At 44.9% G+C, this 13,137-nt stretch overlaps 1 protein-coding gene across 2 annotated transcripts; it reads left to right on the top strand.

The window, feature by feature from the left end:
* On the top strand, positions 2,653 to 11,665 carry SNU13 (small nuclear ribonucleoprotein 13). 2 transcript variants are annotated; one of them, NM_001190226.1, is given in 3 exon segments: positions 2,653 to 2,774; positions 9,671 to 9,791; positions 10,453 to 11,665. In NM_001190226.1, coding segments are annotated over 3 exon segments (387 nt in total). In that variant the 5' UTR covers positions 2,653 to 2,771; the 3' UTR covers positions 10,716 to 11,665.

A 13,137-nucleotide genomic window follows, 5' to 3' on the forward strand; every position in this document is an offset into this window, starting at 1 on the left:
TTAAACACAGAACTGTGGTAAAACACATTTCTAAGACAAATTGATTCTGAGCATATGTTGACATTGATTAATTTACTAGCAAGGGACAGAGCAAGATACAAAAGGGTGGCTGGTTCTGTGAGAACATGGAAACTGAGTTATTATATAGTTGGGGAAAAGAATTATGGAGTTCCCATGGTGGTTCAGCAGTAATGAACCCGACTAATATCTATGAGGACATGGATTTGATCCCTGGCCTCAAACAGTGGGTTAAGGATCCGGCCTTGCTGTGAGCTGTGGTGTAGGTTGCAGACGAGCCTCAGATCCCATGTGGCTGTGGCTGTGGTGTAGGCCGGCAGCTGTAGCACTGATTGGACCCCTAGCCTGGAAACTTCCATATGCCATAGGTGTAGCCCTAAAAAGCCAAAAAAAAAAAAAATCAAAAAATCATATGATGACAACACATCTATGACTGTAAATTGGAATAAGGTTCATTCTCCAACAGCGATAGGTCCAATTAACACGTAAATGGATCCAAGCAAGCTGAGGAACAGGGACAGGGTCTGAATCCCAGGTTCTGCTCTTAAACAGGAGCTGTCAGTGAGAATCTCTTAATTGAAGACAAATTTAATTCTTTGACAAGTCATAGATTTGCATGGATAAAGTGTGCAGGGGAGATTTTTTTGTGTAATAAATGTTCAGTCCTGGAGCTGATTTTTTTATTTTTTATTTTTTGTGTGTCTTTTGTCTTTTTAGGGCCACACCCATGGCACATGAAGGTCCCCAGGCTAGGGGTCAAATCGGAGCTACAGCTGCTGGCCTACACCACAGCCACAGTAATGTCAGCTCCTAGCCGCATCTGCAACCTATACCACAGCTCACGGCAATGCCAGATCCTTAATCCTCTGAGCGAGGCCAGGGATCGAACCTGCAACCTCATGGTTCCTAATTAGATTCGTTTCCGCTGCGCCACTATGGGAACTCCCTGGAGCTGATTTAAACCTATCCTGGTGGGTTTTCAAGCAGAGCAACCAGATGTGGTGGAAGTAACCCAACCCAATAGCCAACAATTCCAGGGTTCAGTTCTGGCTCTGCCCCTTCTTCATCCTGTGACTGTGGACAAGCAGTTTCCCCTCTCTGAGCCTTAGTATCTGTAAAATGAAGGGGTTGATCTGCAAGATTCCTAAGGGTCCTGACAGGTCCCTACCTCTAGGTTTCCAAAGGAATAAGCTGGAACTGGTCCATTATAATGCTCTAGTTTTGGCTGGATCCAAATGGTCCCAAGATATGCCTGGCATCAGGTGAAGAGAGAGGAGTAAGGGCCATAAGTATGGGGAAGGACCTCTTGGAGGTGGTGAGGCATGAGCCTAGCCTTTAAAACATGGAGATCTGGAGCAGCATAACGAAAAGAGCAGCGTGCTAGGCCAGAAGAAAATGGGCGTCCGAGACATTATCAAATTCAACCCGACAGAAATGCAAGCCCATCCTCAAATCTGCTTTTCTTCCTGAATTCCCTACTCAATAGACTCCATTTCTGATGGACTCCACTCTTCATCTGCGGCATGTGGAAGTTTCCAGGCTAGGGGTTGAATCAGAGTTGGAGCTGTGGGCCTTGGCCACAGCCATGCCAGATCCAAGATGCTTATGCGACCTGCACCACAGCTCACCACACTGCCAGATCCTTAATCCACTGAGCAAGGCCAGGGATCAAACCCGAGTCCTCATGGATATTATTCGGGTTCATTACCACTGACCCACAAGGGGAACTCTTTTTTTTTTTTTGGCTGCACCCAGGGCATGTGGGAATTCCTGGGCCAGAGATGGAACCTGTGCCACAGCATTGAACCAAGCCGCAGCAGGGACAATGCCAGATCCTAATTAACTCGCTGAGCCATCAAGGAAGTCCCCAACCAGAAATTTCAACAAGGACATCTGAATATGAAGAAAAACATTTAGGGGAGTTCCCTTGTGGCTCAGCAGGCTAAGAGGCAGCATTAACACTGCAAAGGCTCAGGCCACTGCTGTGGTACATGTTCCATCCCCGGCCCAGGAACTTGTACGTGCTGCAGTGCGGCCAAAAAGAAAGAAAGATAAAAAGAAAAACATTTAGGATTATCCATCATTATCTCCATAAATTTCCTTTACCGGTATAGGGTCAAAAATATGATTTTAAAAGCACAAGAGGAATTCCCGTAGTGGCACAGTGGAAAGGAATCCGAGGTTGCCAGTTCAGTCCCTGGCCTCGCTCAGTTGGTTAAGGATCCCCACGTTGCCTTGAGCTGTGGTGTAGGTCACAGACGCGGCTCGGGTCTGATGTGGCTATGACTGTGGCGTAGTCCAGCAGCTATAGCTCCCATTGGACCCCTAGCCCCGGAACCTCCATATGCCGCGGGTGCGGCCCTAAAAAGCAAAAAAAAACAAAAAACAAAAAACAAAAGAATGTGCTCAAAAATAAACTAGCAATGGAACGACGACTCCATTGAAACTCTTTGATTTTTTTTAGAAATGTTCAATTCACTGTTTCTGCCAAGTATGTATAGTAGAATGACAACTTTTTCTTTTTTAGAACATGATTTTTTAAAAGCAAAATGTGATCCCTCGGCCAGAACTCAACTCTTTCCCCGCCGGGGCCCCTTAAGGAGCGTGACCCCGCCTCTTGGTGACGTCACTTCCGCTTCCTGCCGCGCGCGAGGCCATTTCCACTCCTCTACAATTTTCCGCGGTGGTGAACGTTCGCGCTCTGACGTCTCCTGTGCTCCTAGAGGAGTGACGGACACATCGGCACCGCAGCCATGGTAAGAGCGTGCGCTTGGCCTAAGGGCCGGGAAGTGGGAGACTCGGGTTCGGTTCTTTCACTAGTTGTCCGGGGCTGAGAACGTGCGCGGTCTCGCCCAACCCGCCCCGGCTTAGAGCTCCGGCGGCCGCGCAGTCCCAAGCTCTGCCTTTTCTTCTGGTCCGAGGTTAGAACTCTGGAAGCCTCAGGTTCCCAACTGCTGTGAAAGGGGTGCTTTGTAGCAGTCTGTGCTCCCGGCCAGAGGCGTGCGGTGAGCTCAGGGGCAGAACCCGACCTGGGAGAAAGACCAAGAGCAACCCACGTGGGAAAGAGTAGAAAGTTAGGTGAGAAAACTTGGCTCCATGTGCTTTATTTTCCTTTTGTGGGGGTCGCTAGTGGAACGCTGGATTTGGATCATCCTCCCCTACCCCACTTCCCTACTGATGATGTTCAGGAGAAGGAGGTCTCCAGGCGTCCATGCCTGGTACCCGCCGCGAGTTACATGTGCCACAGATTAAAGGACCTTTTGGTGTTTGGAGGCTGTGGGAAATGCGGAATGACCCTGAACCCAGACTGGAATGCAGGAAAGACTCCTGCGAGGCGCTAGCCTCAGAATCAGAAGTCCTAGTAGCACCACGTGCGGTTTCCCCAGAACTCTCGTTGTTCAACTTTTTAATCGGATTGTGTGGCCTGGTAGCTAGTTTGGGTTGGCACTTAGTAAGGAGAGAAGAGTTGGTAAAGCACTTTCACTTCTATAATGAGGTTTAATCCTTTCAACGGATCTTGGATCCCAGCAGGTATCTTCCCAAAAGGCTTCCCCCCACCCACCTCATCCCCATTTTGAAGCTAAGTGTCTGAGCCTAGAACTTGAAGCTTCTGAACCACTACTCATCTTCCGCCGTTCCGTGGACAGTTTTGTAAAGTTTTGGAATTGAGTGACCTCGGGTCGAAGTTAAGAATAATTTACTTCAACTGTAAAATGGGATAACAATGTAAGGGGATTAAATTATGTGATGTAATGCATGTTACACACCTAGTCCTAATGCTTGGTATGGAGAGAATGAGCACTTGCTATTTGTTGCTAAATCAAAACCTTTCAGATTTCATATTTTTTTATTTTTTGGCTGCACTATTTTTTGGCATGCAGAAGTTCCTGGGCTAGGAATTGAACCTGCACTACAGCCCAAGCCAGATCCTTAACCCACTGTGCCCCAAGCAGACTCCAAAACCTTGCAAATTTTGGCTGTCTGGTGTACAGGAAGATAAAAGCTATCAAGTTAGGGATTAAAGCTGCAGTAGGATTTTATTCATTCACTCATTTAATTAAAATTTGAGAAAGTTAAAAGGTGAGGGAGTTCCCATTGTGGCACAGCAGAAGCGAATCTGACTAGTATCCATGAGGATGCGGTTTCATCCCTGGCCTTGCTCAGTGGGTTAAGGATCTGGTGTTGCCATGAATTGTGGTGTAGGTTGCAGACCTGGCTCAGAGCTGGCGTTGCTGTGGCTATGGTGTATGCCAGCAGCTGTAGCTCCGACTGGAACCCTAGCCTGGGAACTTCCATATGCCATGGTGTTTGGCCCTAAAAAGCAAAAAAAAAAAAAAAAAAAGGTTGAAAGGTGAATGAATACACAGTAAGCAAATTTCAGTTGCTATTTATAAGCTGGATAGTTTGGCTTTATAGTTGAGCAAACTTTTTATTGTTGTTGACTGGCTTCTCTTTGATCATTGTTGGGGGTCCAGAAGCCTCTCTCCCTTTCTTGTGTGTTTGATGTTTATAGAGAGTTGAGAATGCTAATTTCCAGATATGGGGTATTAGAAAACAGCAGTAAACATACCCGACATTTATAAAAGTACATTTATGAGGAGTGGCTGGAGTTAAAGTTTTGCTGGATTTCCCTTGTGGCACAGCTGGGTGAGGATTGGTGTTGTCACTGCAGCAGCTCAGGTCCCTGCTGTGGCTCGGGTTTGATCCCTAGCCAGAGAACTTTCACATGCCACAGGTACAGCCTGTGTTTAAGAAGGTGGCAGGGAGTTCCCGTCGTGGCACAGTGGTTAACGAATCCGACTAGGAACTATGAGGTTGCCGGTTCGGTCTCTGCCCTTGCTCAGTGGGTTAAAGATCCAGCGTTGCCGTGAGCTGTGGTGTAGGTCGCAGACGAGGCTCGGATCCCGCGTTGCTGTGGCTCTGGCGTAGGCTGGTGGCTACAGCTCCAATTAGACCCCTAGCCTGGGAACCTCCATATGCCGCAGCAGTGGCCCAAGAAATAGCAAAAAGACAAAAAAAGAAGAAGAAGGTGGCAGTATTGACAAGCATTAAATTTTGAAAAGTTAGGTATACAAGTTGTCTCATAGGTAGCCACCAAAAGAATAAAGATGATTAACTCCAAACTATTAGAGGGGAAAATGGGAGGAAAAAAACTTAAAGGGAGGAAAGAGAAAAAAAGAAACAGGTAGGACAAATAGAAGGCACAAAAAAGGGGAGATCTGGACAATGCTGCAGTTAAGAGACAGGTTAGGGTTCTCTTGTGGTGCAATGGGTTAAGGAGCCGATGTTGTCTCTGCGGCAGCTCGGGTTGATGCTGAGGCAGGGGTTTGATCCCCAGCCCAGAGCAGTGGGTTAAGGATCTGATGTTGTTGCAGCTGTTGCTCATACTCATTCCTGGCCAACGAGCTTCCATATGCCAAGGGTGTGGCCCCAAAAGCGTGGGGGTGGGGGTGGGGGGGGTTGCAGGTTAAGGTGAAAAAAAATAAAGACATGAGTAAAGATAGTAGCTAAAAAATAAGGCACAAGTAAAATGAAAATGATGCAATTACAAGAAGAAATAGATATATATGCAGTTCCGTAGCATTTGATTGATAGATTGTGAAGCTGAAACATCAGCGTGGAAATAGAAGGTTTGAACACTATGAATAAACTTGACCTAGTGGTAATAGTGAAACCAATAAATACTGCACCCATCAATTATATAGAATACACTTAAAGCAAGAAAACATTTGTGAAATTGGCCACCTACTGTGTCATAAAGCAAGTTAAACAAATTTTAAAAGACTGATAAAAATATGGACCATGTTCTCCCAACCAAAATGCAGGTGACTTAGTAATCAGAAACAAAGTGTTTGGAAAGAAGATATAAAGAGCTCTTGGGTCAAATTGGAAAATATATGAGGAAAATTGAAAACAGAGCTAAAGGAATTCCCATTGTGACTCAGCAGGTTAAGAACCTGATGTAGTGTCTGTGAGGACCTGGGTTCAGTCCCTGGCCTTATTCACTGGGTTAAGGATCTGGTGTTGCTGCAAGCTGCAGGCACAGATGCATGGCTCTAGTGTGGCTGTGGCTGTGGCATAGGCCTGGCAGCTGCAGCTCCAATTCTGAGGGCCTGGGAACTTCCATATGCCGCTGGTGCAGCCTAAAAAGAAAGAACAAAACAAAACTGAATAATAATGAAAACACCAGATACCAGATCATGTAGAGTACAACTAAAGTATTGGAAGCTAAACGCTGGGGCGGGGAGGGGGGGGGAGGTAGACACTAAAAAGCTAGGGAAAGAACAAAAGGACAGAATAACATGAAAGAAAGGAGAGAAAAGGGAGAACAAATAAAAGCAGAAATTACTGAACTGGAAAATAGATCCTGTTATTGGGTGGACAAAATCAGAAGAATCTTTTGAAAAGCCTTTTCCACTGAGATTAATCAAAAGAAATAAATAAGGAGTGATAAACCTGAGACATAATCTGCAGATATTACAAAGAAAAGCTATATGAATAACATGATACCTATAAATATGGAAACTTATATGAAATGAACAAATACCTGAAAAAATACTCAAAAGCAGTTCAAGTAGAAATAGGAAAGCTGGATAATAGTAAAGAAACTAATATTGTGTGTTAATTATAACTTAGTAAGAAACAAATTTTTTTGACATAAAAAACTTCACACCTACTTTTGTTTTTATTTATTTTACACCTACTTTAAAAAATGTATTGAGATAATTTTGCACACCATAAAGTTCTGCTATTTAAATTGATAATGTATCAAATAATAGTGTGCTTTGGAAACTAACTTAATGTTGTAAGTCAATCCTATGTCAGTTTTTGTGTGTGTTTATTTGTGTCAGTTTAAAAAAAAAAAGATGAGTTCCCGTCGTCGTGGCGCAGTGGTTAACGAATCTGACTAGGAACCATGAGGTTGCGGGTTCAATCTCTGGCCTTGCTCAGTGGGTTAATGATCCGGTGTTGCCGTGAGCAGTGGTGTAGTTTGCAGACGCCGCTCGGATCCCGCGTTGCTGTGGCTCTGCCGTAGGCGGGTGGCTACAGCTCCAATTAGACCCCTAGCCTGGGAACCTCCATATGCCGCGGAAGCGGCCCAAGAAATTGCCAAAAAAAAAAAAAAAAAGGTGGTAATAGGAAAAAGTAAAGTGTTTAACAGCGGGGTTTTTGTATATTTACAGAATTGTGCAACCATCATTTATTAAATTTTAGGGTATTTTATCTCAAAAAGAAAACATGTCCATTATAGAATAAAAACAGAAAAATCTTAAAGTTGGCTTTATCTCTAGAGTGCAGAAATGGTGTAACATCAGAAAAAATTTAAAAGTCTTGTTCATCCAACTCTACAAAAAATCTGGTCGAGTTCAACACCAATTCATATATAAAAGAAATTCTTAGTACACCAGGGAATAAAATAAAATAAATTTTCTTAATCCAAAATATCTAGAAGTAAGCCTAAAAGATATTAAAATTTTTCTAGAAATAACACTTTAGTTAAGAGCACTAAAGGGTTAAGTAAATATGTTTAAATGCATTGACGGATTCTGTATCCTAAAGAGGTTTTTACCTAAATTGGGATTATTTCAATCTACAAATCAGACTTCCCAGCAGGTGTTTTTTGTGGACCTTGAAAAACGGATTCTAGAAAATATGAAGAACAGATAATAAGAGGTCTCCCCCCTCTTCTTCATGAAACTCCTCCAGTCCTCACCAGGCTGAGACCGTGACAGTCACTCTGTTGGTGTTAGGGACTGGGTGCCTTGGTGCCGCAGGTTCCTGGCGTCACTTCCGCTGACGTCACTCTGACGTCACTTCCCGCTGCTCTGCGGGTGGTAGTTTTTCTGTTCTTGAGGTATCGGGTATCGGGCATCGGGCCGGAGACCAGCCAGAGACCAGGCAGGCGACACCGAGGCAGACCAAATGGTAAATATTCCTACCCGGCCATCACCCGCGGGTTACCGCCTGGAACCGCGGAGCCGCGTGCCGCGTGCCGCGGTTACCTCCTCCAAACCCGTCGTTAGACCGCATCACTGCGGGCGAACTGATCGGTGCTCAGGGGTAGTAACCGGGGCTGCAGTTGGAAATAGAAATAAATATTTGTAAAAGGAATTACAGGGAAAGCAAATGAGAAATTAATAAAAATGGTTGAAGTCGGAGGTGAAAATGTAGTTGGGAAGGAATGGAAAAGGCTGGGCGCCACTCTTTTTTTACCATACGCATATTATTTTGAAAGAGATCCAATGAGGTAGCATTTTATCCATAGGTATTACAGTATATGTCTACAAAATAAGGATTTTTGTTCCCATGCAATAGCCCCAAATTTAATAATTCCCTAATATCAAATATCTAGTGTTAGAATCAAAGGCTAGATCAGATTTTTTTTCTTAGCTACTGCCCCCACCCCACTGCTTGATCATGGATGTTTTGTTCTTTAGGAGGGGCCGTGGTCACATGGTATCTTTTGTGACGTTGGTAGTAATATCAATGTCTGAATCTATTTATCTGGTTTAATTAACTAGTTAGTGTGGGTTGCAAGATGATGATGTTTAATTGAATCATTCTTTTAAGCACTGTTAGCTTGATTTTAGAACCACGTAGACTTTTTAATTTTTAAGAATTTTTTAAAGCAATCTGAATACAAAGGAACCCTAATTGTATATCACATTGATAACCACAAGGAAAAAATTATTTGAATAACTTTTGAATATAATACTCTGACTGGATGGCTTTAGTCAGATATATTCTAAAAATAAAGAGAAATTTTCACCCTGGTGGGTTGGTAGTTGGTGGAGGTAGTATTGGTATAGCAATTTCTGAAATCATTTTATATGTATTATAGTGTAAAATAAATGAGAAAATTTTTGATGTTTTGGAAACCAGGATTCTTTTTTTTTTTTTCTCTCTTTCTCTTTTAGGGCTGCACCCATGGCATATGGAGAGTCCCAGGTTAGGAGTCAAATCCAAGCTAAAGCTGCCAGCCTATACCAGAGCCACACCACCAGATCTGAGCCATGTCTGTAACCTACACCACAGCCACAGCAAGGCTGGATCCTTAACCCACTGAGCAAGGCTAGGGATCAAACCTGCATCCTCATGGATACTAGTTAGATTCGTATCTGCTGAGCTACAACGGGAACTCCAGAAATCAGGATTCTTAATGAATACAGAAGATTCAAATATGGAAGGAAGTAGAATTTTGTGCTAGGTTTCTATAAATGATACATTAATTTAGGTTTAGTAAATTCGGGGTGAAACATGCAAACCCAAATTTCAAGATTGGCCCCGCGTGACTGAAAGGGGTTCTGAGCCATGGAAGCATGTTATAATCCATTTGCTATAATATTACCTCGCATTAGGCTAAAGAGGCAAAGGTACATAAGCTTCAGAATATATTATTAGACTATGTAAATGCTAAAAAAATTAGCATAATATTTTAGTTTTTCTCAGTTGAGAATGTGTCAGTTATTAAATGTGTTTGGGAATGAGGGAACAGGGAAGATGACCATTATCTCAATTTGTCAAAAATTACTATTAAAGTATAGTTGATTTACAGTGTCGTGCCATCTCAATTGTTGATTAAAGTATTTGTGACTTGTCTAGAACAACTTCTGGTTCAGTTTGACTCATGCTTTGATTCCCCTCCCCATAGACTGAGGCTGATGTAAATCCGAAGGCCTACCCTCTTGCAGATGCCCACCTCACCAAGAAACTATTGGACCTTGTTCAGCAGTCATGTAACTACAAGCAGCTTCGAAAAGGAGCCAATGAGGGTAAGGCAAGCAGAGGGTGCTCCAGGAAGCGTGTTAAGCGCACCCACTGTTCCTGTCGGGGGTCTCTGGACTAGATTTCCAACATGGAAAGAAGGCTGGATGGTCTTCATGGGGACCAGTGCGAGAACTTAAGAGCAGCAAGTGGTAATCCTTGGGCTGGCACTGGGTCACAGAGATAAGCAATCAGGCGTAAGCAGGTGAACAGTGCTGTAGGGTGTTGAATTTGCTTGGTGAGTTGCATGTGGTATAAGCTTTCCAGATTTATTGATCTTGGCAGATGGGGCTGGTAAAGCCCCTGATCTTTAAGAGTTTCAGATGTGCTCTATCACACTGCTTCATGCTGGCGGGGCTTGTGTGAACGCTGTTCCCGTCAACCAGGCAAGAGACGGTGGTGACTTGGATACGTGTGGTAGCAGAGGATGGGAAAGGGGTCTGATTCAGGATGTGTTTTGACAGAATTGATGGGTTTGGTGTTGGGTTTGAGAAAGGCGTTGGGGATGACTAAATTGGTGCTTGAATCCCTGTCACTTCCCAAGGCCACACAGGACACAGAGAAGTGCTTAGTCCTGGAAATTTTGCCCCGTTTTCTTATTTCTTTTCCTCGGAAATTCCCTGCCCCAACCCCACATCACCTGTGAGCCTAATGTCCTTCTCTCCACAGCCACCAAAACCCTCAACAGAGGCATCTCTGAGTTCATTGTGATGGCTGCAGACGCGGAGCCCCTGGAGATTATCCTGCACCTCCCACTGCTGTGTGAGGACAAGAACGTGCCCTATGTGTTCGTGCGCTCCAAGCAGGCCCTGGGGCGAGCCTGTGGGGTCTCCAGGCCTGTCATCGCCTGTTCTGTCACCATCAAAGAAGGCTCACAGCTGAAGCAGCAGATCCAGTCCATCCAGCAGTCCATCGAACGGCTCTTAGTCTAAACAGGTGGCCTCTGCCACACTCCCTCCTGGCTCCTCCCCCAGGGCTTGTGTATCATATTGTCTGTTAGCATGTAGTATTTCCAGCTGCCTTCTGTTGTTATAAAATATTGTAGTGCTAAATCTAGTTTTTGATTTGTTTTTGTCTTGTTTTATAGGTTGTCATCCCTTCCCCACCCCTTTTCCTTATCTCCCCTCCCCTCTCTGTCATCTCATCCTCCCTTTTGGATGGTGAGCTAATGCCCAGAACAGCTGGAAGCAGGGTGGTGACACCATTCAAAGGCAGGGAAGAGCCCAGATAAGAGGTTTGGTTCCAGCTTTCAGGCACCAACTTCCTACTGTGCAGAGTTGATCCCACTTTGTATCCTTTGTGCCTGGTATACAGAATCACTGCAGACATGTTTGAACGATTGAGGGGTTTCCTCTGCTCTCTAGGGCATTATGTATCATTTGGGGAGGAAGCATGTATTCTGTGTGATTGTTGGGTATATGTCCTAAGTGTTATTTGCTAATGTACCCCTACTGTTTGCTTTTGGTAACGTGATGTTATATTTCACCCCACCTCCCACCTGTGCCCCTGAGGGTGGCAGGGCAGCAGCATACCAAAGAGATGCGCTGCAGAATTCCAGAGGCAGCCTGGGTGGGTGGGACCTGGGATAATTGACCTTGGTCTTGAAGGCATGGCAAGAGATTCTGGAATGAAGGATTCTGGGCCAGTCAGGGAGAACTGAATGGAAGCTACAGCAGAGATGATAAAATCCGAGAAAACATCCTTTCTTTGGTGAAGAGATTTCTTCAGTGGACACTAGGTACCAGGTCTGAGGGCCCTTATGCCGATTTCCCGCCACAATGTGGGTCAGATGTATGTATTTTCTATCACATCAGAAGAACCGTGCTAATGTGTCATTCCTGTGAGCATCCTAATAAATACATATATAGATACCCAAGTGAAAGAAAGAGTGTGATTCTTCCTAGGTACCCAGCTAATACTTGAATGAAGCATCATTAGAGTGGTTAATAGTTTTTCGAACTTTTCACAAGGAAGCCGTGGAAAAGCCATCACCTCCACTAGGTGATTTCTGGTAGTTCAGAATGTCTTGTGCAGACCAAATCATTGAGGTGTTACTAGAACAGGATTTCTCAACCTCAGCACTCTTGACATTGTGGGCTGGATAATTCTTTGCTGTGGGGGCTGCTCTGTATATTGTAGAATGTTTGGCAGCATCCCTGGCCCTTGCCCACTAGATGTCACTAGTAATCTTCCACTCCCACAGACATTGCCACGTATTCCCTGGTGACAGTCACCCGTGCTTGAGAATGTGTAGCCCTCTGCACATTCTAGAGAGTGGGAGCAACTGGTATTAAAAGCCACTGCCATCTCACCTACCTTTTTATCTCAGGCCATAAGAGTTTAATACCTCCTCTGCCAGAGTACACATAGCTAGGTACCGAAAGGTCAAGCTAATGAGAACAGATGATGTGTAGCTTCCTCTTGGCCAGCTTGGGCCAATGTGACTACTCTACAAGGAGGTTCCTAGGGCATCTAAAGGCCTGTTCTGTACCCACTGGGCTAGTCATCTCCCTCCACTCACGCCAGTGTTTATATACCCTCCACCCCACCTCCCACCCAAGCAGTTTTATACTGTCGATGGTGGAAAAAAGACTGAAATAATTTCGGGGTGGAAGGAGATGAAAAAATCCAACCTCAGAGTTCCCTGGTGGCTCCCTGGGTTAAGGGTCCAGCATTGTGACTGCCATGTGGGTTCAATCCCTGACCCTGGAACTTAGGCATACCGTGGGTGTAGCCAAAAATAAGTCCAGCCATGTCTGCAGTGGGCATGTGCAGGCCATCTCTCCTGCTCAGGGGCAGCAGGTCACCACCACCTGGTGGACTGAAACATGTCTGCAGCCAGAGCATTTAAAAGGCCAAGAGCTAGTGCCTACTGAGCTGGGTGTCCATCTACGTTTTCTCATTGAATTTCCCCTATTCTGCGTCATTATTGTTATAAGGAAACTGAGGCTTGAAAATGCCAGGTAAACTGTCTATAGTCATTTGTTATTTATGTGATGGAATCATGTGTGTTGTGTATGTTTGCAGCATGGGAAGTTCCCAGGCTAGGGGTCGAATCGGAGCTGTAGCCACTGGCCTACACCACAGCCACAGCAACGCGGGATCCGAGCCGCATCTGCAACCTACACCACAGCTCATGGCAACGCCGGATCGTTAACCCACTGAACAAGGGCAGGGACCGAACCCGCAACCTCATGGTTCCTAGTCGGATTCGTTAACCACTGCGCCATGACGGGAACTCTGGCAATGCCGGATTCTTAAAGCACTGAGCAAGGCTAAGGATCAAACCCACATCCTCACAGACACTATGTCGGATTCTTAACCCACCGAACCACAACAGGAACTCCCAGAAGT

This window comes from Sus scrofa, chromosome 5, assembly GCF_000003025.6.
Source record: "Sus scrofa isolate TJ Tabasco breed Duroc chromosome 5, Sscrofa11.1, whole genome shotgun sequence".
Lineage (NCBI taxonomy): Eukaryota > Metazoa > Chordata > Mammalia > Artiodactyla > Suidae > Sus > Sus scrofa.